This window comes from Urtica dioica, chromosome 5, assembly GCF_054948205.1.
Source record: "Urtica dioica subsp. dioica isolate 48M chromosome 5, U.dioica_male_clone48M_v1_H2, whole genome shotgun sequence".
In the NCBI taxonomy this organism is placed as follows: domain Eukaryota; kingdom Viridiplantae; phylum Streptophyta; class Magnoliopsida; order Rosales; family Urticaceae; genus Urtica; species Urtica dioica.
Genome location: NC_142760.1, coordinates 41889202 through 41915272, shown reverse-complemented (window position 1 = coordinate 41915272; position 26071 = coordinate 41889202). Strand labels below are relative to the sequence as shown.

Here is a 26071-nt window from a genome sequence, read left to right as displayed (position 1 = left end):
AAACGAAAAGAAGCTTTTCGCCAGCCGTTGAGGCTCTGGCAGCGGTGCCGATGCCGAATTCCGACGAAAATCGTCGTCATTTAGAACCTTGGTTCATGTGTGGCTCATATATATTTTTAATTGATGCACACATTTATTATCAATGAAGTTATAAGAAATATGTTTAAACTTTTTTTTAGAATAATATAAGATTTTTTTTTAGAAGTGTGGAAAGTTCAAACAGCTTCAAAATATAATATTAGAAATAGCATAAATTAGTAAAAACTTTAACATTCAAAGCTAAAGTGCATTTTTTAGGGAATCTATATTCATTTTAAGGACATAATAAAATAGATTGTTTAACTAGGGATTATAATAATATTCTTGTATAAATCAAAAGGGAAAATGGTACCCAAACCAAACATAAAAAATAAATTTATGTTTAAATGGCATAAAATAAGATAATATTGTTTCTTATAATCTTTAAATGCAAATTTTCCTCTAAACTTTACATGCGATAATTATTTTCTAACATAATATATGAATCTCAGAGTTTTGCCTCTTAAAGAAAGTGAATAAAACTTTGTATTATTGAGCACAATTTATTAGCCCAGTCAATAACTTTTTTCGCTTTAATTTGTATATCTTCACACCATGAAAGTTGCATTTGTGATCAAAAGGTCATCTTTACTTGTTGGTTATCTTCAAATGCGCCCATGCATGGTGCGCGTAGCTGCACATAATTACATGTTAATTTGTAATTGATAAAAACCAAAAATAAAAATAATAATGCTAAGGTAGGCCACGTGAGTTCTTTAAAATTTTATTTAGCCAACATTTCAACTATTATAAAAAAAATTGCAACAGTACTTATGTAAACGTGGCAGCTTATAACTAAGGTGTATTTACTATAACAACCTTCTATTAACACAAGATTACAAAATTTTGATAGCAAGTGTTTTGACTTCTCTCTTAAAAATAGATTCAGTAGATTTAAAAGAGATTTTAATGAACAATTTTAGGATTTTACATCCCTTCTTTTAAGTGGCTATATATCCAAATTATTTTAGTCTAGTAGGATGTGATGAATTTCCTCAAGTGTAATAATAAGCTTTTCAAAGACAAATTGATGTATATGGCTAATCATCTTCATTATATATATGAGCCCATAATAATAAAATTTCTATATAATAGCTTATGATTAGACAGTTGGTGAAATGAGTTAGTCAGTTATGAGTTTTCGTAGATATATATCGAATTAGCAACACTTTATAGCTTATACATAGTGTTATATTGTAATTCATTTACACTATACCCATCAAAATAATGCAATCAACGTTTTAACTAATAATTGAAGGGTATTTATTCGCTGAATATAACTGTTTCTAATCACGCTTTTTAATTTAACACAACAATTACAGATACTCATACACAATAAAAATTAATACTACAGCACTGCAGACACTTTATGAGTGTTATTTATTGACCCATCTTCAACAACAATCCATGGTCTACTATAGAACAATACAAAAAAAAAAAATGGATTTCTTATCACTAGAACTTTTTAACACCAGTGACCTTTTCGTTCTCTTCCTTTTCCTTTTCATTCAATTGCTCGCCTCAATTCTCTATCTCCGCCGCAGAGCTTTAGGCCGAGAGTCAAAAAATCTACCACCATCTCCCCCGAGGCTCCCCATAATCGGAAACCTCCATCAGCTAGGGAACGTCCCACACCACTCTCTCCGAAAAATACGGTCCCTTATTGTATCTAAAGCTAGGGCAAGTCTCAACCCTCGTCATTTCGTCTCCGGATATTATCCGCGAGATGGTCAAGTCACACGACATTATCTTCTCTGGTCGACCCAAAACCCTAGCGAGCGATATCCTTCTACTCGGCGGCGACAACATCTCTTTCTCTCCCTACGGCGAGTATTGGAGAAGTGCTCGGAAGATTTGCGTCATAAACCTCTTGAGCCTCAAGATGGTAAAATCCTTTAAGCTAGTGAGAGAGCAAGAGGTCGGTGTTATAGTCGATAGGGTTAGAAATGCTTGCCTTAATAATAATAATAATAGTAGGGTTGCGATAAATCTGAGCCAAATTATAATTGAAGCATCGGGAAATACTGTCTCTAGAAGTATTTTAGGGAAATGTTATCAAAAGGAGGACGGTTCGGTGAACAAAGTTGGAGAGCTTACGAAAAAAATGTCGACTCAACTTTTGTCCTTCAGTGTGGGAGATTTCTTTCATTGCTTGAGATGGGTCGACGTAGTTAGTGGTTTGGTTAGAAGACTGAGATCAACTTCTAGGGAATCTCTGGCTTTCTAGTGGTAGTGGATCGGGTACCGAAGACTTTGTGGATGTTCTCCTTCGGATTCAGCAGGATCCGAATTCTGATTTTGAGCTCACTGAAAAAAACCTTAAGGCACTTATTCAGGTCTCTCTCTTTCTCTCTCTCTCTCTCTCTCTCTCTCTCTCTCTCTCTCTCTCTCTCTCACACACACACACACGTGCGCACACACTCACACACATCGGAAAGAATAACATTAGGCTAATGGCCACCATTATTTTGCCCTCAAAAGCTAATTAAGTTACGACATAAGTCATAACTTCTTCCATTTTCATTTTGGACCTTTTCGATAGAAAATAGCTCGAGCAATTAACACTCAATGTAATAATACACCGTAGCTTGAAATTATATTCTTTTTTTTAAGACATTAATTTTCATTTTTTTAATAAACTTTATTTCACATTTTTTTAAACCTGTTTTGCTCATTTTCTTTTTTATTACTTTTTCAATTACAACATAATCTTCGTATCAAGAGTTGAGAACAGCAGTTGACAGGGGGTAACGGTTAACGATTAAACAAACGAGTCAACAACCGGAATATATAAATAAAATTAAATTCAAAAGGTTCATTTTAACTGCCCAGTTAAAACTAACGGATTCAAATCTGGTTAATTCTGGGCAGAAATTTTAAGTGGTTATTATGCCCATTTTTACTAGCATCACAACGCTTGATAATGAATTTAACCTTGAACATTGAGATTTTTAATAATGAATTCTCATTAAACTAAATTATATTTGTGTGCAACCTTAAAATCAACTAAAATTGTTAATCATCTAGATAATCTTGAAGTAAGGAATACATATTTATTTATTTATGGGTCCATTAGGTAAATAACCACATTTACAGTAGATATTGCTAAATAATCAACGTTTCGTAAATCTTAGATAAATAACCACTTTCATATATTTACAGACGTAAATCTTAGGTAAATAACTACTTCCATTTATTAGGTCATGTCATCTTTATGATTTTACCTATGATTTACGAAATGTTGGCTATATAGCAATTTCAAACGTTTTAATTGGCTATTTACCTAATTTTTTTTGTTTATTTATTGATTCATTAGTATACTTAAACTGATTTAAAATACTTGCTTATGATGTAATTTTATCATAAACATCTTCAGGAGATGGTCGCAGCAGGAATCGACACTACTTCCTCCACGACCGAATGGATAATGGCCGAGTTGTTGAGGAATCCGGCTGCAATGAAGAAAGCCAAAGAAGAGGTCAGAAAGATTTGGGGAAGCAAGAAAAAGATAGACATGAACGACATCAACCGAATGGATTACCTAAAAAATGTCGTCAAAGAAACCCTAAGGCTACACCCTCCGGTACCTCTACTCGTTCCTCGCGAAACCACAGAGATGGCTAAGATTGGACCCTATGACATTCCGACCAGGACTAGAGTCCTGGTCAATGCTTGGGCGATCCAAAGAGACCCGAGTCTATGGGACAATCCAGAGGAGTTTATTCCAGAGAGGTTTGAGAAAAATCAGTTGGATTATGAAGGTGGACATGACTTTCGGTTCATCCCGTTTGGGTTCGGGAGAAGGATTTGCCCCGGAGTGGCGTTCGCTACGTTGAATATTGAATATGTTATAGCCAATATGTTGTATTGGTTTGATTGGAAATATCCAGAAGGAAGAGGATCAGTTGAGGATATAGACATGAGTGAGATCTACGGAATCACTGTTCATAAGAAATTTCCTCTTTATGCTGTGCCAATACAGTTCTTTCCTTCAATGTAGACTTGTACCATCGTGTCCACTTTTATATTTCATCACCATGTTATTTAAATTATTGGCTGTTCTTAGTTTTATATTAAGCCAATGATCATATATATATATATATATATTTATACTTTGTGCTTAATTGAAATGCTAAGTTCCTATCTTTGGTTTTCAAAATGTGTCGCATGTATCTCCAGTTTACTATATATAATAAAGCTACCTTAGAATTCATAATCGAGAAATCAAACAGCACAAATAGAATACAAGTTTTTTGATACTCTTTTAAGTTAACAAAGAAAACCGAGAATCAGCACGAATGGAACAAGAACCGAGCAATGAAAAAATATAAATACCTTCAAACACACAGTACCCTATTTTGTGATGTTAGATTTTTTTCTTACGTAGTTGTTATTTTATTTTTATTTTTGTTTTCGTTTAACATTTTTTTTAGGATCCCAGTCGGGATTAATGTTTAAAAAAAAAAATTCTTTATAGGAAAAAAAATTAGAGAAAAGTAGTTAAGCGGAACGAATGAAAAAAAATAAAATTTAATTTGGGTATTATTGAACCTTATTTTCAGAGTATCGGCTTAAAATACTTTCTTGGCCAATAACTCTGACTCTCATTCGTGATTTCGATATGATTGAGTCATTCCTGTTTGACTGGCCGTTAGGTAATTGGAATCGGAATCAGGACATAAATATTACTATTTTTTTTACAAAAAAATTAAGAAAATAGCCAATTTTAACGTTTGACATAACTAAATAACCAACATTTGGTAAATCTTAATCTTAGATAAATAGTCACGTTCAGACGTAAATCTCTAAATAGCCAACGTTTGGTATATAAAAGTGACTATTTACCTATTTACGTCTGAAATTGATTATTTACCTAAGATTTACCAAACGTCGGCTATTTAGCAATTTCAAACGTTTAAGTTGGCTATTTTCTTAATGGACCTTTTTTTTAATTTTTTTTTACTAATCTTTGTATATATTATTAAATTTGTAACAAAATAATGAAAATCGTGCAAGTTTATTATATAAAAAAATGAGTTTTGTGACAAATTTATAGGAATTTGTGACAAGTTTAGTAATAAAAGTAGAAAAAAAAATTATTTGATTTTGGTTAAAAAAAAAAGAAGATAAAAAAGACATCAAAGATAGTAATATTGATGTCCAATTTACTATGAATAATAATTAGAACACATATTTAGGAAAACTAACATCACTACTTCTCTTCCATATTTCTGACTAAATTTACTCTTTTAAGGGCAGATAAATTCTCTTATACTCATCTTGTTGTTGCTTTTGTTTTTAAACACACAAGTGTATGTATCTTGCTCAAATAATATAGTTTTAAATACAATGAGTGTGGATGTTACGAGGACATAGCATGACTTTCGAATTAACTCAAGTTATTAGTTGTGAGAATGGTAATTTTCCACAGAGATTGCTTCATAAAGTTGATAAATAATGTTTTAGAATAGTACGACTCCCTTGAAGTGATTATGGTTCTGTTTATCATTTATTACATAACTATTTTCTTATTTTTCTGCTTGCAACATCATGCTAGAAATATATAAATTTTACGGTTGAATTAAATTTTTTTTTTTTGGTGAAGTGAAAAATATTGTATTTGATTGTACTATAAAACCAACTTACACTTGTTGAATGCCCTGTATGATCTCTCTATGCATTTCAGATAATACTCATATTGGATTTTATTTTATTTTTTTATTTTTTTTTATTTTTTTTTACGAAATCTCAATGTGTGACCCATAAAATTCATTGTTGAAGCTTGAATATATAGTTTATTTACGGAATCTCAAGTGTGTGACCCATACATTTATCGAGTTAGTATATTAATATAGTGACTCGAGCATTGTATCATTTTAGGGAATGTACTTTCCTTTCTCTTAATTCTCTGTTCAATACCGCAACCATTTTAGGGAATGTACATATAGTGGCTATCAGTTTGAGTTTAAGTAATCGGCTTAATATATTTGGTTCAATACCGTAGATCGGTATACAATCATCACACTTTATCTGAACAGGAAAAAAAGAGAACAATATATATGAAGACAGAACAAAAAAAAAAACAGAAACAAAACAAAAGCTATTTGGCTCTGCTTTCGCGTTTTTACGATCTCCTCCTAACATTTCCTTGATTTCTTTTGCCTTCTCTTTGTGGTCATTAACTGTAGCTTTTCAATGATCCTCTCAGAAAGCCAGCTGAGCTTTCCGTCCGAGTACAGCAATATCCGACGGAGATCCCGATCACGAAACCACTTGCGTAACCCATCATCAGAAGCTTCCAAATGAACCCAATTCTGACGCTCGGATGGTGATCGTCTTCTTCTTCGGGAGGAAATGGATTGGTGGGTTTTCCGCAAGTTTTGGTCAATGGGAACCCACACAAGTTCAATTTTCCCTCAAAGGACTCGTTACCAAACGTGTGGAACTGTCTTCCTTCAGGAATAGCTCCCTCGAGTCGGTTGTACGAAAGGTCAAGCTTTGCGAGAGTTGTTATATCGGCCAACGAGAGTGGAATCTTCCCGACGAGCTTGTTAGAAGATAGGTCTAACAACTTGAGGCTGTGATAGGTGCGTTAATCACGCGTAAAACCCCTATTTCCCGAACCGAAAACCGACGAGTCCTCAAGTATTTTAATGGTTTTTAGTATGTTTTTTAGTAGTTTCAGGTTCAAAAGAGCAATAGAGCGTCTACAATCAATTTCGTGGAAAAAGGACGGGATTTGGAGTTAAAACGGTCGAAATAGAGTCAAAAATCACAAGCAAGAAAATTGGAGCCGCGCAGCCACACCCGCGCGCCGCGCGATGGCGAAATCGAAGACCGCGCGCCGCGCCTAGGCAGTAGCGCACCGCGCATCCCGGGAACGAAAACTCGAAAATCCACAGAGTCTTACGCGCGCTCCGCGCATAAGCTGAATTTGAAGCCGCGCGCCGCGCCCCCTAGACCGCGCGCCGCGCTCCTCTTCGGGTTTTGACGGAGTTACTTTCCGTTTTTGACGTTTTTGAGCGAATCAACCCATTCCAAAGGCCCAATATGCTCCGAAAATCACCCCTAAACCTATATATGTAACTCTAAGCTCTGAAAAACAGAATCTCCTTTTTAGTTTTAGTTTCTCTTTTATTGTTTGGTTGTTCTTGAGAGCTTTTGGAAGAGGAAAAAGGCGTTCTTCAACGGAATTGACAACCCGACGAGTTCTCCTTCTCCGAATTCATTCGTTCTTCTTTCTTTCCTTTCTTTTATTTGTTTTATTGCTTTAGATTATTGTTGAACATCAATTTTATTTAATATGAGTTCTGTTTTGGCTTCAATCTTTATTTTAGTGCTTTTATTTATTCTGTTGTGTTTAGCGTTGATTATGAATTCCATTAGAGGCTAAGTTTCTTATGGGGTTGCGATGTAGCCGGGATTGATAATGGTTGGGGGGTTAGTTAGGGATAGATAATCATTGTTTGCTTCATCATTATGGATTGCTTGATATGAATCGTTCATTATGCGTTCTTATGCTTGATCACCATTAGAACTGTATCTAGGATTGTTTAGCTACTCGAGAGAGAATAAATAATCGTGCTTTTGTTCATGTCTTCATAGTTGATCCTAGGTTTTAAACTCTAGGCAATTTATGTAATCATTTGAACTCTTGTTTCATTGCGTGTGATTGTTTTAATAGGATTAGATGCCGAGAGGATAATAATCCGTCAATTGCATAGGTTTGCTAGAACACTCGAGAGAGGCTAGTGAATAATTTTGATAGAGTGAGATTAGCATCCATAGGAGTAGATTTTGTTGATTCAAACCCGAAACCCCCGACCTAGTTAGTTCCGGTGAAATCGTGACCCCTACCTTCTCTTCTTGCAAAACTCATATTTAACTTTCTGCTTTAGTTTTATTATTATTTCTTTTGTTACAACCATCTTCTCAACTTTACTTGGAATTAATTAGCATCAAGTTTTAGAAAATCGCTAGAGTGACTAGTCTCTGTGGGTACGATACTCGAATTTACATTCTATATTACTTGGGCGACACACGTACGCTTGCGTGCGCGAGAAATATCGCAACAGGCTGCTCAAACCTCCCAAGGACGAGGGTATATTATGCATAAGCGAGTTGTGTGAAAAGTTAAGGCCCTTGAGCGATTTGAGCTTCCTGAGCGACTTTGGGATCTGTCCCGTGAAGTTATTCGTGGAGAAATCAATCGCTGTAAAAATGGTTAGAATTTTCACCAACTCGAAGTCATAGCCTTTCATAGTCACCACTATGGTGTCTTGATAGTAGATGAAACCCACACGATTACCCATGTAACTAATCACCCCATTCTCTGTTCCAGCTATCTTCATGGCCGCAAATTTCTCCAAATACTTTCTTGGAAGAGCACCGGTGAACTCATTGTGGGACAAACACATGATTCTCAACTTCTGGAACAAAGATTAATTTCTAGGGGCTCCGTTCAAACCGTGGAACTTGTTATCTCTGAGTACTAGGACCTGCAACAGAGGAAGAGATTCTTGCCAGCCGGGGAATGTATCGTTGAACGCATTGTTTCATAGATCTAGAACTTCAAGATTACTACAGTTCACTAAGGATCTCGGAAGCTGTCCTTCAAACTGGTTCCCATTTAGATTTAAAGTCCACAGTCGATTTCTCTTTGGAAACAATAATGCGGAGATGGTGCCGTGGAGTCTGTTCCTTCGTAGATCGAGGACCGCGAGACGATTGATAGCGCTTCCAATGCATCGAGGGATTGTTCTGATCAAGTTGTTAAAAGATAAATCAAGGGCTGCGAGGGACTTGAGGCCTAAGAGATCAATAAGTTAATGAACGACCTGTTCATAAGGTAAGAATGAACCCTATCGAGCATAACTTCGAAGAGAAGAGTAGCTGGTAGGTCCAAAGACTAGTCAAACTAGAAAATGTGGCCATATCATAATTTAAACCGCCTGCGAACACGTGCTCAACAGTTACCTTAATAAAAATCACTCTTGAGCGGTTATGCAAAATAACCACACACTTACATGAAACAATGAGATGTTACCAAGTACCTACCACACCATGGGCTTGATCACCCCATGATCTTTAAACTTATCACTATAAAAGAGAAGCAAAGCAACAAAGACGGGAGGCTAAACACAAGTACACATCAGAAGTCTCACCTATGACAAAGCTCTCTCATTTACATTGTCTATTTTACTAGATTCGTTTGTATTTAGAGAAAATCCTGCCTGAAAACTTTATGTGCTTGAGACTTACTGTTCGGAACCTGGTGTTCTTCGCATGATAATTGTTGTAACATTTTTTCAACTAGTAGGTGAAATAGTTTTTTGTGTAACTGATTGGTTTTAGACAAGTTTATCAAGGTGATAATTAAGCCAAAAATCAAACTGTAAGCAATAAAGAATACAACATAATTGATAACCTTATTCGGTGATAAATCACCTACTCTTGAGAAATGATACATCTAGGTGAAAACAATCAACTATATCAATCAGTCAAATAAATAGAAATATTAAGTTTGATGACTCACTCGCAAACACCTATGTCTTTGACTTTTCCAATAGATGTAAATCCGAATGCCCTTCAGATTTGAGACTCCCTCTCCCTATTTCACCCAATTTTCTCCCGAAGATTATTAAGCATGTTATTGCAAACACACGGACTCACAAATTCTAATCAAGGCAGTGATCTAGAAATTCCAAGCACCAAGAGCTAGTTTTCGTTGAAGATCTCCAAGGCAGAGAGACCAGCTCAATGTTTAAGGCAACGTGAATTTTTCCAACAAAGTGAATAGCATAATTCCACCCACAAGGAACTTTATTAGGTTGCCACAGAATCTCTCGCGAATCTGTCATTCTTGGAAATCAAATATCCGAGAATATCTTACCAAATAAGTCAAAATTGGAAATAGGATATTTCTACTTATATGCGCATGGGAGAAAAGTGACATAAGCAACCCAGGTATTAAACAACTTCTTGTAGCTTCGCTCGAACAACCTTTTGTCTATATATATATATATATATATATATATATATATATATATATATATGTATATACAAAAGTACATTTTATTTATTTGTTTATGAAACCACAAAATATACCGTTCATTTTGCGGTTTACTCTTTCGGTTTCAATTTACCGACATGCGATACTAACTCATCGTTTTCTTGAATACTTGAGATATATATATACATATATCGGTGCGGTAAGAGGATTAATTAATAGTAGAATAAGAGATGCGGCAATAGCAATAGATAATGAATCTCTTGGAGGACACTTATTCACTCTCATAAATAGGATTAAGATATTTCCTACAACTCATCAAAGGAGCAGATGGTCCATGTCTTCAAGTTTTTGAACCAATCGAAAGCCGACCATGTGAGGATGAGGTAAAAGGCCTAGCACATGGCTGCTAGGGTATTTTTTTTCATCTTAATCCAAGTCTTGTATTGTTGGATGTGGTAGTCATGATCAACTTTTACATTGTATTAACGGGTAGGGGCATCATGAGATCATCAACATAATCATCGTCGAGGACATTGGTGGCAAAAGGAGATGATGCCTCTTCTTCCACTCATGGACAGTAGAGTTTCGACCCTAGCTTTTCTCAGGTTTCCGATTTTGTCCCTGAGACGTTAAATCATGGTCACGACATCTTGGCCATTGGTCAACGATGTTGGGTAGAGTTGTGTTCCATGTGCGATGTTGGGAATTTAGGCGTTTCCTCAAGTCTGCGCTACGGAATCCTCGTTCAGCATTCAAAACTCTCCCTCAGGTCTTGAGTCGCCACTTGAGGGCTTTTAGCGTGCCTCGAGGTTGTGGTCTAATGATTTTCGAAACTTTCAAAGCAATGAAGAAATTATACTTGTAACTTGTGTGAAAATCTTAGCTTGTTATATCGCATAGAAGACCATTTTTAGTCGAAATAAATGGGCTTAAAATTTCAATTTATATCTGAAGAGTACTAGTCACAAAACAAGTTTAGTAGTAATCTAAATCAAGTTTTAGAATTTTAAATATCCTTATGAACCTATCATTTCACTTTGGTCTAGCGCTGTGATCGGTCCGGTCCAAAACCGGCCAAAAAACAAGACCAGACCGCTCAAAATGGTCCACAAAATTACATTAAAATTGTTTTACATAATTATAAAGAAAAAAAACCATTAATTTTCCACAAAAACAAAAAACATATAATCGGACTGTTTGTAATGAGTAGACCGGACCGGATGAAAAAAACCGTTTCAAACCGGACCGGTGGTAAAAAAAACACTGATCCGGTTCGGTTTATGATTTTTACGGTTTTTTTGCCCTGAAGAATACTTGAGAATAAAACTTCGGACTCAAAATTCATAAAATATAACATACATAATTAACATATCAAAATGCGACCACACAACAAAATTTAAAACTAGGAACATCAACGAGTTGAAGAAATGCATGAAATATAAAAGTAAACACGATGACAAGTTTAGCACACTAGACCTATAAACTATTTGATGGCCCGTAACAGTCAAGGGATGAACTGTATTGGCACAGCATGAAGAGGAAACTTCTTATGAAGAGTGAGTCCATAGATCACACTCATATCCATGTCCTTAGCCGATCCGCTTTCTTCTGGATATTTCCAATCAAACCAATACAACATGTTGGCAATCACATATTCAATGCTAGAAGAACCGAAGGCAATTCCGGGGCATTTTCTTCTCCCGAATCCGAACGGTATGAACTGGAAATCATCGCCAATAAAATATTCCAGCGGGTTTCTCTGAAACCTCTCTGGAATAAACTCCTCTGGATCGTCCCATACACTCGGATCTCTCAGGATTGCCCAAATGTTGATGAAGACTCTCGTCTTCTCCGGAATTTCGTAGGGTCCGATCTTAGCCCTCGCAGTGGTTTCACGGGGGATTAGTGGAGCTGGAGGGTGTAGCCTGATGGTCTCTTTCACGACATTTTTTAGGTAATCCATTCTACAAATGTCATTCATGTCTACTCTTTTTTTGTCTGCCGCGATATTTCTGACCTCTTCCTGAACCTTCATCATTGCCACCGGATTCCTCAACAACTCGACCATTACCCATTCTGTCAACACGGAAGTAGTGTCGGTTCCACCGACCAACATGTCCTGAATATATAATAGATTAAACTTAAGGACAAAGTTTGTTTATACTAGTAATGGAATCAACTGTAAGCTAAAAATTGAGTACGTTCTCCATAGTTAGATCCTCGAGTTATTTTCCATTAAAAGCTTCGATATGAAAATGCAACGAGTGAATTATAAGTAGTGTCTATTCCACCGACAGGCAAGTCATGTATGTGTGTATGAGCAACATTTTAAAATGTATCAGTTCAGGCAAGTATATCAATAATAATAATAATAAAAGAGTATTTTTTTCATCATTTTATGGGTTTATTACCCATTTTCTTTAAGTTGATCGTGTCCTACAGTTCTATTCTTATTTTAAGGAAATACTCAGCTCAGTATTATAACTTATATATACTGTAAAAAGTAATTAATCCACAAGTCGTGCAAATAATTCATCCTCTTTGTAGTTGTCGAAATTGTATGTACGCGCGCGCGTGTGTGGGTGTGAGAGAGAGAGAGAGAGAGAGAGAGAGAGAGAGAGACCTGAAGTATTCCCTTTAGTCGTTTTTGAGTGAGCTTAAAATCAGAATTCGGATCTTGCTGAATCTGGAGGAGAACATCGAGAAAGTCTTTGGCATCTGATCCACCACCAAAAGAAGCCTTATGTTCTTCAATTATACGGTCAAGTAAAGCCTGAAATTCCCTAGAAGTTGACCTCCATCTACTAACCAAACCCCTAACCACATCTACCCATCCCAACCAAGGAAACAAATCTCCAACACTGAAGGCATAAAATAGATGTGTCACTTGGTTTGATAAATCTCCGATTTTATCAACCGAACCGTCCTCCTTTCGATAACTTTTCCCTAGAATACATCGACAGCCTATGTTGTTCGTAGCTTGATTCAAAACTTGGCTCAGATTTATGGCTACGCCATTATCATCAAGACAAGCGTTTCGAACCTTACTCACTACGAGCGTGACTTCTTGCTCTATCACGTGTTGAAAGGATTGGACCCTATTGAGGCTCAAGATGTTAACAGCACAAGTTTTCCGAGCTTTTCTCCAATACTCTCCGTAGGGAGCGAAAATAATGTCGCTTGGGAAAAGGATGTCGCTTGCTAGGGTTTTGGGACGATTTGTGAAGGCAATGTCGTTAGACTTTACGATCTCTCGGACAATATCCGGTGATGAAATGACGAGAGTCGGGACTGAGCCTAGCTTTAGATACAATAGGGGGCCATATTTATTGGTTAGAGCTCGGAGAGAGTGGTGTGGCATCTCCCCTAGCTGATGGAGGTTTCCGATTATGGGGAGCCTCGGAGGAGACGGTGGTAACTTTGACTCTTTGCCTAGAGCTCGACTGCGAAGATAGAGAATTGAAGAAAGCAATAGAATGAAAAGGAAAAGGATGAGTGAGAATAGGCCATTGTGGCTTAAAACTGCTTCTAGTGATTGAAAACTCATATTTTCTGACCGTTCTTCAAAACACCGTGGATTGATCTTGGTTAAATAATCCTCAATGTTGCAGAGTTTGATCATTAGTTTATCTTTCAAGACAGCGAAATGCTTGTTTTCGTTCACTGGTGTATTATTATTTTATGAAATGAATAATGACGTGTCGGTAACAGTACAGCATCAGCAAATAAATACCCTTTAAATCCACTAAAGAAAAAGATACCCTTTAATTAAAATAAAATCGCCTAGGCATATGGTCATTTGACTCATGTATATTAAATTTCTAGAACAAAGTTTAAAAACTTGGCCACCATATACCAATGCACACCAATTAACCATAAATCATTCATTATAATAAAGAAATTTGTAACCAACTAAGTGTTGAACCGATTTCTCGTTCCAACAATCTATATGAATGTTATTGAAAGTTGGAGATTCGTATACTTATTTTAAGAAGGAATAGGGTCTCAGAATCCGATTATGAAGAAGGGATCGAAATTCGAAGCTTTCATGATATTAGAGTATAAATATAAAAAACCAGGCGAAAGAAAGATTTCTTTATTAAAATACGAACGTAAACAGTACAACGAAGGTGAAACGAATTGGAATCCATTTAGCAACACACAAAAATAATAAAGGCCAAGATTTTTGTAAGCTTTTTTCTTCAAAAATAAATTAAAAGTCCCCTTAAAACGAAATGAAACTGGCTTTTATAGCCAGCTCGTCGATCATCTCCTTCCTTTAGGTCGTTCCACGTGTACGATCGGGAATAGTTTTCACCTCGCCGATCTCGGGACTCATCCTTCTCTTCAGGCGATTTGACCGTTTCCTTGAAGAAGTGGTACATGCAGGCTACTTGGCAGGACCATCCTTCAAAAACGAAGGGATCATGGGCCTTGGGTCGAACTGGGCCTCACCGCCTATCCTTGAGGAGAGACTTCTCGTCATCGAACTGGGCCGAGCTCGCCAAGACCTCTAGATTCTTGGGTTGGACTGGGCCTCGGGCCTGACTGGTCCAGTTTGACGTGAGAGGCGATATCTACTCCCACAATCAGTCCCCCAGTATTTTCTTATATTTAGGATAGTATAATATAAAATATAATTTTTAGTCGAATAGAGGTTTCTCTGCTTCTGGTTAGGATTTGACGATATTTTCGGATATTTTCTCCTTTTGGTTACCTTGGGCCGAGAGTCCAGGACACGTCACCACGCCCGTGCTTTGGGAACCCAAACATTTCCATAATCATCGCGATTATCTCGGGAACCCCAACCGTTGATTTGACGCATAAATAAGGACCCCTGGCCTTTGGATTTCTCATTATAATCCATTCGTTCGCCGCTCCTAAGGTAAAGTCACAATTTTCTTTATTTGTTCTTCTTCCTTCTTCCGATTTTCTGGTTTAGCCCATTCGCTCGCGCCAAGACCTTGAATTTTCCACCCTCCTTTTTTATATTAGTGAATCTTTTAGGTTTCTTGAGCCTAGTCGACCCTCGTTCTGGGCTCTTGTCCTTTTCTTTTTCCCCTTTCTTCTTTACGCGAAACCAAAACCCTTATTATTATTATTATTATTATTATTATTATTATTATTATTATTATTATTATTATTATTATTATTATTATTATTATTATTATTATTATTATTTTTGTGAAAAAATGTCAACTCTTGACAAAAAGAGCGAGGATCCCAACAGCAAGTTGTCGTTACCGTCAACCTTGACGAAGCGCAACCTCGCTGACATGGGGGAGCATTACAACTTTCCGGATGGGTTGAAAGTGAAGGTGGGAGGCCAGTCCGCTGACCGAGTTATACCTGGGTACGTTTGTGCGTACCGGGTATTTTTTGAGGAGTGCGGGCTGCGCTTCCCGGTGCCCAAACTTCTTATCGAATTCTGCGACCGTCTGGGCCTTCAGTTAACCCAGATGTGTCTGAACTTCGTGCGCTAAGTAATGGCGCTGTTGCTGTTGTCCAGGGAGGTCGGAGTCTCCTTGGACGTTAATGACCTCGACTGCTTGCTGTCGCGAATCGCAACTCGAAGCATCATCCGATATGCTTCTATTTGGCGAACCGGCCTCGCCAAGGAGTTGTTACCGACCTCCTTGGCAAGGATAAAAACTGGGGCTCGAAATATTTCTATTTCGAGATCAGCGATAAAACAGTCGAGGTGGTGAAGAACTACCTATCTGTGAAATGGAGAACGGACTGTGGTACTGATATATTTGGGAGGGTTTTCGCCAGTGATCTGTAATTGGAGTCCGAACTGATGTCTTACTTTGCCATTTTGCAGAGATGGTCGTGCTTTACCCATCGGAGGCCTTCGATCTCAAAGTCCAGAAGTTGCGTGCCGGCGAGGTTTCTTGGAATTCTTTTTCCGAAACTCGATTCGTTCAAGCTGGTCTTTGGCCGGCCCATTCTTCAGGTTAGTTCGACTTGTCGAGCTGCGTTTTTATGCTTATCTTCTTACCAATGCCTTTCTACATACGACTCTTCAGACGATCGAGCCCTCTGCTACCGAGGTCGTCAAGACCTCTGGTGCCGAAGTTACCAAGACTTCGACTGCACCAGCTAAGACCCCGCCGGTCTCGACCTCTCAGGCTAAGAGAAAGGAGGTCGAAGGCACCCATCAGCAACCGAGTGACCAGTAGAAGGGTCGAACTGACGACCGAAGGAAGGTCGTGAAGGGATCTGGCCAGCTGTCCCGCCAACCGACCTCGTAGTCTGGCCCGTCGCAGGGATCTCCACTAGGATCCTGCAAGTTGACGTTCAACTGGAACATCGACAGGCCGGTCTGTGAGGACCCGGCGGCGGCGGAATGCCTCTTGCGCCAGTTCAACTTCCCCGAGTATCGGCTTCCAGTGGTCTCGATGATGCACGAGGTGAACTACTACCGCTCCGTCAGCGCGGCGGGGCCTTGGGTAAGTTTCGCTTGTCTATTTTTGATTCATCATTCAGGACTAACTGCTTGTTCTTCTGACAGTTCATGGTCGAGATGAACAAGGACTTTCTTGGGTACGAGGTGATGTATGACCGCATCTCCCTCGTGAACCAGGATTTGCGAACTAAGCTGAAGGCTTCCGAGGACGACCTTGCGAAGTGCAAAGGCCCTCTTGGCCAGATGGATCTCCTCATTGCCGAGGCGGGCAAGCATGTCCGTCGCCAAAAGGACCTCGAAGATCGCCTTCAGGATTCTGAGAGGACACGGATCGAGCTGAAGAAAGGGTGACGGCATCCGCTCAGGCAGGAAGGCTGCTGGGGCGAAGTACAAGGGGGCGCTGACGACCTATCGTCAGTTCGTCACGGCGGGGAGAAGGGGGACGACGATCATGCGCAACCTTGATCAGGCCAAGGCCGCATCCTCAATCTTCCAGGAGGTCGTCAACAAGGAGATCTACGACGCTGATGCCGAGCTGGTAAAGTTCCAGGCCGAGCTGGATGGCGTGCCCTTACCTTCTCTCGTCGGGGCTGAAGATCTCGAATTCACCCCGTATGACGACCGCTCTCCCCCCAACGTGGTGATGTCAGAGGTTGTTGATGTGGCAGATTAGTTCGGCTCGATGCTGGATAGTTCGGATGCCGTGCTCGTGTCGATCGACGAAGGTGCGTTTATTACGCGTAAAACTCCTATTTCCCAGACTAAAAACTAACGAGTCCTCAAGTGTTTTTGATAGTTTTTGTATGTTTGTGAGTGATTTCCAGGTTTAAAAGGTCAATTGAGTCTTGAGGAGGTTATTAGCGCATCATGTGACGATTCCGAACAATTTCAAGGAGATTCATACACATTTGGACAACTTGGAGCGAAACAAGGAACGACGTCCTCTTCGGCAGGATTTTGGGATTTTTAAATGATTATTCTGTATGATCCACTTCCATAATTGGATAGAGCTCCCTCTTATCTTTCCAACGCATGTTTATTTGCAGAAATCGGACATCGGAGCTAGGAGTTACGACCGTTTAAAAAACGGTGTGCAGCGAACCGGAAGCGCGCGGCGCGCGGACGAAAATTTCGCCGTTTTTGCCTCCAGAGTCGTACGCGCGAACCGCACGAAGCTGAAAAAATGATCTGCGCGCCGCGCAGACAAAAGTGCGTGCCGCGCGGTCCCGAAATCAGCTTTTTCCACTGTTGCGTTTCTAAGCGGATTTGGGCCATTGGATCAAAATGAAAGGTCCATATGGCTCCGAAAATGACCCCATTCATCTTTAAAAACACAAATACAATCATACTAAGGCATGCTAGGGTTTGGGGATCTCATCTCATCTCATGTGAGAGAGAGCTTTTCTTTGTTCTTCATTTTTTCCTTAGAGTTTCTCTTGGTTTTGCTTTGGAGAAGAAGGAGATCGGAGTGCCATCTCACCAGAATTCGTCCAGCCACCACCACCATAGTTTTATCCTCTTCCTCTATCTCTTGAACTCCATTTATTTATGAAGATTATTTTGGTTTCATTGTTCTTGATTTATGTTTGCTTTGTTCTTTGTATCACCATGAACTAAGCCTCCATAGGGCTATGGTGTAGCGAGTTCTTGACGGTTATGGATTCCTAAATAGATTGATTTTATTGTTGTTGCTCTTGTCATGTTGCTTAGTTCAATTCCATGTTTAATGCCTTGTATGAGATTAGCTACCTTATGCATGTTTTATGTTCAATTCTAATGCTTGAGAAAGATTAGATTGTTGTGCTTTTGTTTTGGATTACTAAAATACATTCCTAGGCTAGAGATAGCTAGGCTGTTTTAGACTCGTGTGTGTACTCTTGTTGTGAATGCTTGCCGTGCTTTTTAGGAGTTGAGATCGAGAGATAAAACTCTGGCATTGAGTTTAGGTTGCTAGATGCTCGAGATCGAGAGAGATTTAGTGATACGATTAGCGTGAGTACGAGTAGTAATATATGAACAACAATAATCGTGCGTAATTTTTGTGAATCCGAACCGTAGATTGAACTCGTGAAACCATAGTCCTCCGTCTTCATAATTGTAAAACCGTTCTTTAGTTTTGTTGTTTATTTTATTACTTGCTAGATAATTTTGTGACAAACCTTCTATCATTATTTTTGGGTTCTCATTCAAACTTGTGAATCTTGAATCTTCAATTTAGCTAGTCCTCGTGGGATCGACTCGTTCTTACGATTTATTACTATTGCGACCACGTGCACTTGCGTGTGCGAGAAAATTCGCAACACCGGGGAGAGCTCAAAGGAAGCCGAGACCGCCAAGGACAAGTCGGCCTAGATCCGCCTCGACCTCTTTCCAGTCAATGAGGAAACCGGCAAAAATGTAAGAAACCAATGGGTATTCAGACATATATTTCGCAAAAATAAACATACTTTTCATATTTTTCATATTTTGCAAAACTAAATTACTTTGATTACAATACGTATGATAAAATATAAAACACAAAGTTCAAACTAAGATAAAATTAAACATAAAGTACCATAAAGTAAAACCTTGATTACAACATGTACGACAAAATATAAAACACAAAGTTCAAACCAAGATAAAATTCAACATAAAGTACCATAAAGTCAAACCTTGATTACAACACCTAAGACAAAATATTAAACACAAAGTTCAAACCAAGACTCGATATGTTCCTAAAAAAATCCGATTCGTGCAAAATTTATAAAGTACCATAAAGTCAAACCTTGATTACAATACGTACGACAACATAGAAAACACACTAATTAGTAATTAATTATACGTGGAGTGTCTCGTCACTCGTGAATGAAGAATCTCGGTCGACGACTTTGGCCAACCTCTTGACCTCGGAGTACGATCTTCTTGGATTAGAGGACCCCAAAGATCCACCGGGACCTTCATCTATTTCTTCGTCAGAGTCCCCTAGACTTTTTCGGAGGTCGACTCGCATCAACTCACACTAACTCTCACATTCATTCTTCTTTTGAGAGTGTACGTAGAGTAACTCCCGCATTTCCTCCTGTACTTCAGAGGAACCTTGTCGTAAACCTTCACACTATTTGTCTTGTATATGTTCGCCAAGTGATTTTTCACACGAGTGATTCCACCACCGCCAATGATGTACCCGCAAAATTTGTATTTGCTTGCATTCGGTCATCCTTCGACGGGTTTGCAATACTCAAGTGCCGGATCTGACGCCATACTTCATCATCATAATCATGTGTTCATCATCATATTCATTTGAAATCAACATATTCATCATCATAATCATCAATTCATCAACATATTCATAATCATAGTTACCAATTCGTCAACATATTCATAATCATAAATATCAATTCATCATCTAATAATCTAAAATCAACATATTCATCATCAATTCATCATCATAATCATCAACTCATTAACATATCCATAATCATAATCATCAATTCATCAACATATTCATCATCATAATCATCAATTCATCATCACACTCATCTCAAATCAACATATTCACCATCACAATCATCAATTCATCATCAAATTAATTTTAATTCAACATAATCATGATCACAATCATCAATTCATTATCAAATTAATTTTAATTCAATATAATCACCATCACAATCATCGAATCATCCCCAGATTAATTTAAATTCAACATAATAATAATAATAATAATCATCATCATCAAATTAATCAATTCATCATCATATTCTAGGATTAAAACACAAATTTTTGAAAAAATTGAAAAAATCCTCAAATCTCCGTAACCCTAGACACGTACCTCTCAAAAACCTCGGAATCTTGACAAACGAAGGCAGTGACGAACGGGGTTCTCCGGGAAGTGCAGTCACTTTGCCGGAAATCCCGAGATGAGGACGGGATTTGAGCAAACATCTTTCTCTTTGTGCGCAGACTGTAATCTGTCAAGTTTCCTGTTTTGCCAGATATTATCCATGAAGACATTCCTTGATGATCTTCACGTGTTTATGGGTAAGGAAACCCTAGAATGACTTCTAGACTTGTATGACTGCTATAAAAGCTGAGTGCTACCCCCCTTAGCAATTCTTGACGCTTTATCAAAACAGATGTTAGACAATATGCTTCAAGATTTGTAGAGACATCATTCTCTTTGTGCGCAGACTGTAATTCTGGCAAGTTTCTTGTTTTGCCAGATCTTATCACTGAAGACTTTCCTTGATGATCTTCACGCGCACGTTTATGGGTAAGGAAACCCAAGATTGACTTCCAAACTTATATGACTGCTATAAAATTCGAGTGCTACCCTCTTAGCAGTTTTTGACTCTTTATCAAAATACTTAGGGTTTCTAGAAGTGCACGATTGGCGGACTGGGAGACTATTTGTTTTGATAAGAACAGTGTATTTCTTTAAACACTATTTTAGAAGACTGAGTCACTGATTTGGTAATCACTTGTAGTAATAGTTCTAGGGTAGGGCATTGATTCCGATGTTGTTCATATAAGTCCATTGTTCATACTACTGACTACTTGATAGTGAAATCATTTCCACTGGCTGAGAGCTCCCAGATGTAGGTCACGTTGCACCGAACTGGGTAAACATATTGTGTGTCATTTACTTTACGCAGATTTTATTTTATTATCCATTATCTGCATCAAAGCAAGTTGTCGAACGCATTTCTCCTACATTGTGTGCGACATCTTACATCTCTCTTACTAAAAAGAATTTCAACGTGTTCTTATTTGTTGTTGGCAATAAGGGAAAAGTGTTTATTTGGCATATTATATTTGATCATATTGTTGCGCATGCCACATATAAGTAAGTGAATCACCTCATTGAGTTTCCTTATCTCATTTGTGAGCTGGTACTCGAGCAGTGCCAAGAGTTCAAAACACAATATGATGCATTTTTTGGAGTTTCTCTGTGTTTCAATACAAATCCCAAGTTGTTCAAAGGGAAGCATAGGAACGACATTGAGGGGGAGCAGACTGCTTCAGTTGTTCAGGAAGTTGTTCCACCAACTTTCTCTGGTGCAGTTATATCATATTTTCTCTCTGATGGCATGAAAGAAAAGATATTCAGACAGCTCAAAACGGAGATTAATTTCAAGACTACTGATATCAAGAGGATTACTACTTCCAGAAGCATCCATTCTTGCTCCTACGTGACTTAAAGTACTCGGTTGAAGAAGTCCTAGCTGAAGATGAAGAAGAAGACCGTAATCAAGCCGCTGCGTGAAGAAATATGTAATTTTTTTTTCTGTCTTTTGTGTTTTCTTCAGTACTTTTTCAATCAACCTAGATTGTTATATTTCATTGCCTTGTCTTTTTGTGATAAAAAATGGGTGTATTTTGGGTTGTTAGTTATGCTTGAACTCGTTATAACTGTTCTAGTTGTTTTGTTTACTTGAAGCACTATGCGTAGTTTTTTGTTTTTTTGCCAAAAATGCCAATGTCAAGGGAGAGATTGTTGGATCCTCTATGGCATAAGTTTTAGTTTGGTAAAACAAATTGCAGTTGTTCCACAGACATAGTTAACAACCTTTTTCAGTATACGTTAACTAATTTCATTTATGAATTTTATGCTCTATTTCTTACTTGTTCATTGAAAATACAAAGTTTTCTAAAAGTCTTGGTATTGTTTAAAGCTATTAAAGTTGTTTAAAAGTCTCTCTGGATTATTCATCTATTTTGCTTCTTATTTTCTGTCGACACAGCGTTATTTATGTGCTAAAGTAATATTTTTTATTTAATAAGATCGATATTTGTAGAAAACCCCGCACAATCTCTCTATTTTTTGTTATTTCAAACATTTATTTATTTACAGAAGGACCTACAATCTTTGTGAAGACTTTTGTATTCTCAACGAATAAATTTAAGCGCAGGAGCACGGAAAATACCACATACGCGATTATTAGATTTAATTTGATTTTTGGAAAATTTTCCATCACTTTAAAAAGAAATTGAATAAAGATAAGGAAAATAACCAGAATAGAATATAAATGTGAGTTGTAATCTTGAGTTGGTCAAGGTGCAACCTTTTATTTATTTATTTAAAACTACATTTGGTGTTGTGCGTTGAAGTAGTGGATTTAGTGGTTACTGTTAGGTATTGTTTGATATTGCTTAGTAAGCTTGTTTTTAATTTTTTTAAAAAGCTAAATCGTATTTTAGTGTTTGATAAAACTATTTTGTTAAGTGGTTTTTTTTTTAATATTTTAACTAAAAAATTAAAAACTATATTTTGAATTTTTTTGCACGTAATTTTTGCTTTTGGCTTATATATTTTCTCTCTTTACTCTTTTATTTCCTTATATTAACTTTTAATTCTAATTATCTTTATATACTTTTATTAAATAATTTTTTGATGTCACCAAAATTTATGATTAATTTTTTACTATTGGCACCCACTTGAATATATATATATATATATATATATATATATATATAGAGAGAGAGAGAGAGAGAGAGAGAGAGAGTCTGAGAGCGATTGTAGGTGTAGTCACTCATCACTTCTGAAGGATTGCATAAATTCTCTTCGAAGTGCATTTGATCAGTCTTAGATTCAATAAAATAGTACTGATTTGAGTAATTGTTGTAGTCAGAATCTTCTAGTTGAGCTTGATATCCTTGTTGATGTTGTGAGCCAGTCTCGGAGCTTTCAAAATGCACATCAAATCGATGGAAGCACTCTAAACCTGAGTGACCTAGCCTGTTGCAGATTTGACTCATGACTCGTCCTCCATCACTAGTATGAGAGCCGCGACCAGGACCTTCTCCGATTGACAATGCCTCTTCTATGAAATCCTCCATGATTGATTCTATTGAAGCCTCCTCGACCACCTCTGTTAGAGCCTTCACCAGTTGAACCTTGATAGGCAAAATTTGCATACATGAGACCTGAATTCTTTGAGTGAACAGAGGAATTTGGAGATTCAATCCGTATCTCTTGTGATTGCATCATAAAACTACACTTTTTGTAGATTCAAATCCTTTTGCCTATCAAGGATCTGAATCTACAAAAATAGACATCTATTGTTGACATCTATTGTTGACATCTAAATGTCAACAATTGACATCTAGATGTCAACAATAGATGTCAATTGTTGACATTTAGATGTCAACAATAGATGTCAATTATTGACAATAGATGTCAACAATAGATGTCTATTGTTGATTTCTATTGTTGTATGTTTTTTTTACAATTGATCTTATATTATATTAATATCCCTCATCTTTTCATTGTTTTTGCAGCATGTAGATGTTGTGTCGTACTACCTGAGGAAGAAGAGAATGACAGGTGAGTTGAAAGAATCGTTCACAATAATGAACAGCTTCTTTCATAGCTACTGCATCCAAGGGTACGAAGCATGGCTCAACTTGAAGATAAAGATAGGTTTGATTGGGCAAACCAATCCCGAATCCATGACTACATTACAGCCACCAACAAGTCCTTGAAGCATTCTTCTCCCTGGGTGGACGTCGGGGTAGTTTACCTTCCCGTATGCTTCACAGATAGGTCACATTGGCTTCTTCTAGCTGTGACGATTCGGGAACGTTCTATCATGATCTACGACTCGTTATCCGGGAACAAGCATCACCGAAAAATGGTAACGGCCCACGTATAAAAAATTGCTGAATAATGGGTACGTCTTGCTATTATAGAATAATATCATATTATTGAACATTCAAGATGTCTAATTTCAAAATTTTAAAAATAGTGGCGATTGTGGAATGTTTGTTATAAAGGCCATGGAGTTTTTGACTCACGGGTATGATCTATCGGAAATCCGACAAGACGACATGGCCATGTATCGACAAAAGATCACAATTGATCTATACAGACACGGGGCGGTTAAAATAGCAACAAAAGTGGGTTCAGACTTTGAAATGGATGATGATTAGGAAACTTTTTATTTTGGTTGGTTAAATTATGACATTCTCTTGATTTAAGTACTAGTTTGTTCATATAATAGATTAAGCAATCTTTTGTAGTTCATGTACTAGATTATGTACTCTTATGTCAAACATCTGTTGTCAATGACTAGTTTATTCATATATAAAACATAGTGTAAATAGACATATTAAGCAGTTTCAGGCATTCAAGTCACACTACTACAAATTTGGTTTTCTGATGCGCATGACTATCAGGTGCGACTAGTCGCACCTAAAAGTCGCATCTAAATGACTTTCAGGTGCGACTAGTCGCGCCAGATTGTCAACCCGAAGTATAAAAAATTTCGCTAATTTTTTTTTTGCTTTTGAGTATCAGGTGCGACTAGTCGCATCTGATAGTTTAAAATTACTATCAGGTGCGACAAAGTCGCACCTGATTGTTTAAAATTTTAACCGGGCCAATTCTCCCCCTCATTTTTTCATTCAGTTTTAAAAACTGAATGAAAAAACCGAGAGGGGGGGAAAGAGAAATCGAGCGAGAGAGAGATGATAAGAGAGTGAGAGAGCGAGACTGAGAAGGGGAGAGACCGAGGGAGAGGACGCACGACCACCAGCACCCGCCCGAGACCCCAGCCCTGTGCGCGCGCCATCCAGCCAGCCACCGAGCCCGAGCGCCACCCGCGCGCGGCCGAGAAGGAACCTGCGCCGCCGCGAGCACGTCGAGGACGCCGGAATCAGAGGAGAGGAGAGCCAATCGGAGATATTCAAGTGAGAATTTCTTTTCCCCAATTTTGATATTCGATTCTAGGGTTTGGGTTGGGGTTTTTCTCTCTGATTGTCTTAGGGTGATTTTGGGCGTGGATTAGTATTTGTTCCGGATTTAAAAGTTTAGGAATCGATTCAATGATGTTTTTTCTTGATTTAAACTGAGTTTGCCTTTGATTTGGATCTTGGCCGTGTGATTTGGATCCGGATTAGTGTTTGAACTGCCTCTGTAAATCGACGTGGACAGACCGAAATGATCTGAGTTCTTATTTTTGGATATTTTTCATGGATAGTAGACTGTATGAGCTTTCTAAAATGACCAAGAACATGTAAATCCATTGAGTATTGAATGGGTTATGAATTTCCAAAGTTTGTGTTTCGCAGCAGTAAAACGAGATTTCCAGAATTGTAACAGTGAATTACGGGCTGTTTTTGAGATAGTTATTCTTGTCGTATATATGCTTGTAATATCTCGTTAGAAAGCTACATGAGTCTACTTTCATTTGACGCTAGAATCAATCGATTTCAAGTTTTGTAGCTCGAGTTATGATGGCTTAAGCGCTAGTGGGTCAGGCTGTCGGGAATTCTCTCTCTCTCTCTCTCTCTCTCTCTCTCTCTCTCTCTCTCTCTCTCTCTCTCTCTCTCTCAGTATCCAGAATCTTCACTATAGCAAGATTGTGTGTTTGCCTGCAAAGGTGATCCCCGGAAAAAGACTCATAAGGTTATATATTCTTTTACTTTTTTTTAATCTGTTTTCTTCTTTTTCTCAAGCTCTCTTAGATCACATACGATAAATAAACTTATTTTTACTTTTTTTAATCTGTTTACTTTTTTATCCTTGTCTTATTGTATTCTTTAAACATACTGATTCGTATTTTACTCGTACATGGAAAGAAGGGGTAGTTGAG

At 37.8% G+C, this 26071-nt stretch overlaps 3 protein-coding genes and 1 pseudogene across 3 annotated transcripts; 2 read left to right on the top strand and 2 right to left on the bottom strand.

Annotated features, from left to right (window-relative positions):
* The first annotated feature begins 1518 nt into the window (after positions 1-1518).
* LOC149398640 (phenylacetaldehyde oxime monooxygenase CYP71AN24 pseudogene) lies at positions 1519-2305 on the top strand (annotated as a pseudogene).
* Positions 2306-3556: 1251 nt separating this feature from the next.
* On the top strand, positions 3557-4082 carry LOC149398639 (phenylacetaldehyde oxime monooxygenase CYP71AN24-like). Its single transcript, XM_089615291.1, has one exon. It carries the CDS (start codon positions 3593-3595, stop codon positions 4076-4078), a length of 486 nt encoding a protein of 161 aa, XP_089471417.1. The 5' UTR covers positions 3557-3592; the 3' UTR covers positions 4079-4082.
* Positions 4083-6256: 2174 nt separating this feature from the next.
* Positions 6257-8495, bottom strand: LOC149398638 (receptor-like protein 43). The gene is made up of 2 exons (XM_089614634.1): positions 8125-8495; positions 6257-6656 (listed from the first exon to the last, which is right to left on the bottom strand). The coding sequence occupies exons 1-2, from the start codon at positions 8493-8495 to the stop codon at positions 6257-6259; spliced, it is 771 nt and encodes a 256-aa protein (XP_089470760.1).
* A 2761-nt stretch (positions 8496-11256) lies between these two features.
* LOC149398637 (phenylacetaldehyde oxime monooxygenase CYP71AN24-like) lies at positions 11257-13567 on the bottom strand. The gene is made up of 2 exons (XM_089614851.1): positions 12714-13567; positions 11257-12209 (listed from the first exon to the last, which is right to left on the bottom strand). Exons 1-2 carry the CDS (start codon positions 13449-13451, stop codon positions 11595-11597), a joined length of 1353 nt encoding a protein of 450 aa, XP_089470977.1. The 5' UTR covers positions 13452-13567; the 3' UTR covers positions 11257-11594.
* Positions 13568-26071: the final 12504 nt, after the last annotated feature.

Excerpts from the sequence above, each read along its gene's own strand:
- LOC149398638 (XM_089614634.1), bottom strand. The coding sequence starts at position 8,495 with ATGTGTTTGTCCCACAATGAGTTCACCGGTGCTCTTCCAAGAAAGTAT. Across the intron at positions 6,657-8,124 it reads TATTTCTCGCGCACGCAAGC|CCTCAAGTTGTTAGACCTAT; the intron begins GTACGTGTGTCG and ends CACCTATCACAG.
- LOC149398639 (XM_089615291.1), top strand. The coding sequence starts at position 3,593 with ATGAACGACATCAACCGAATGGATTACCTAAAAAATGTCGTCAAAGAA.
- LOC149398637 (XM_089614851.1), bottom strand. The coding sequence starts at position 13,451 with ATGCCACACCACTCTCTCCGAGCTCTAACCAATAAATATGGCCCCCTA. Across the intron at positions 12,210-12,713 it reads GACTAAAGGGAATACTTCAG|GACATGTTGGTCGGTGGAAC; the intron begins GTCTCTCTCTCT and ends TTATATATTCAG.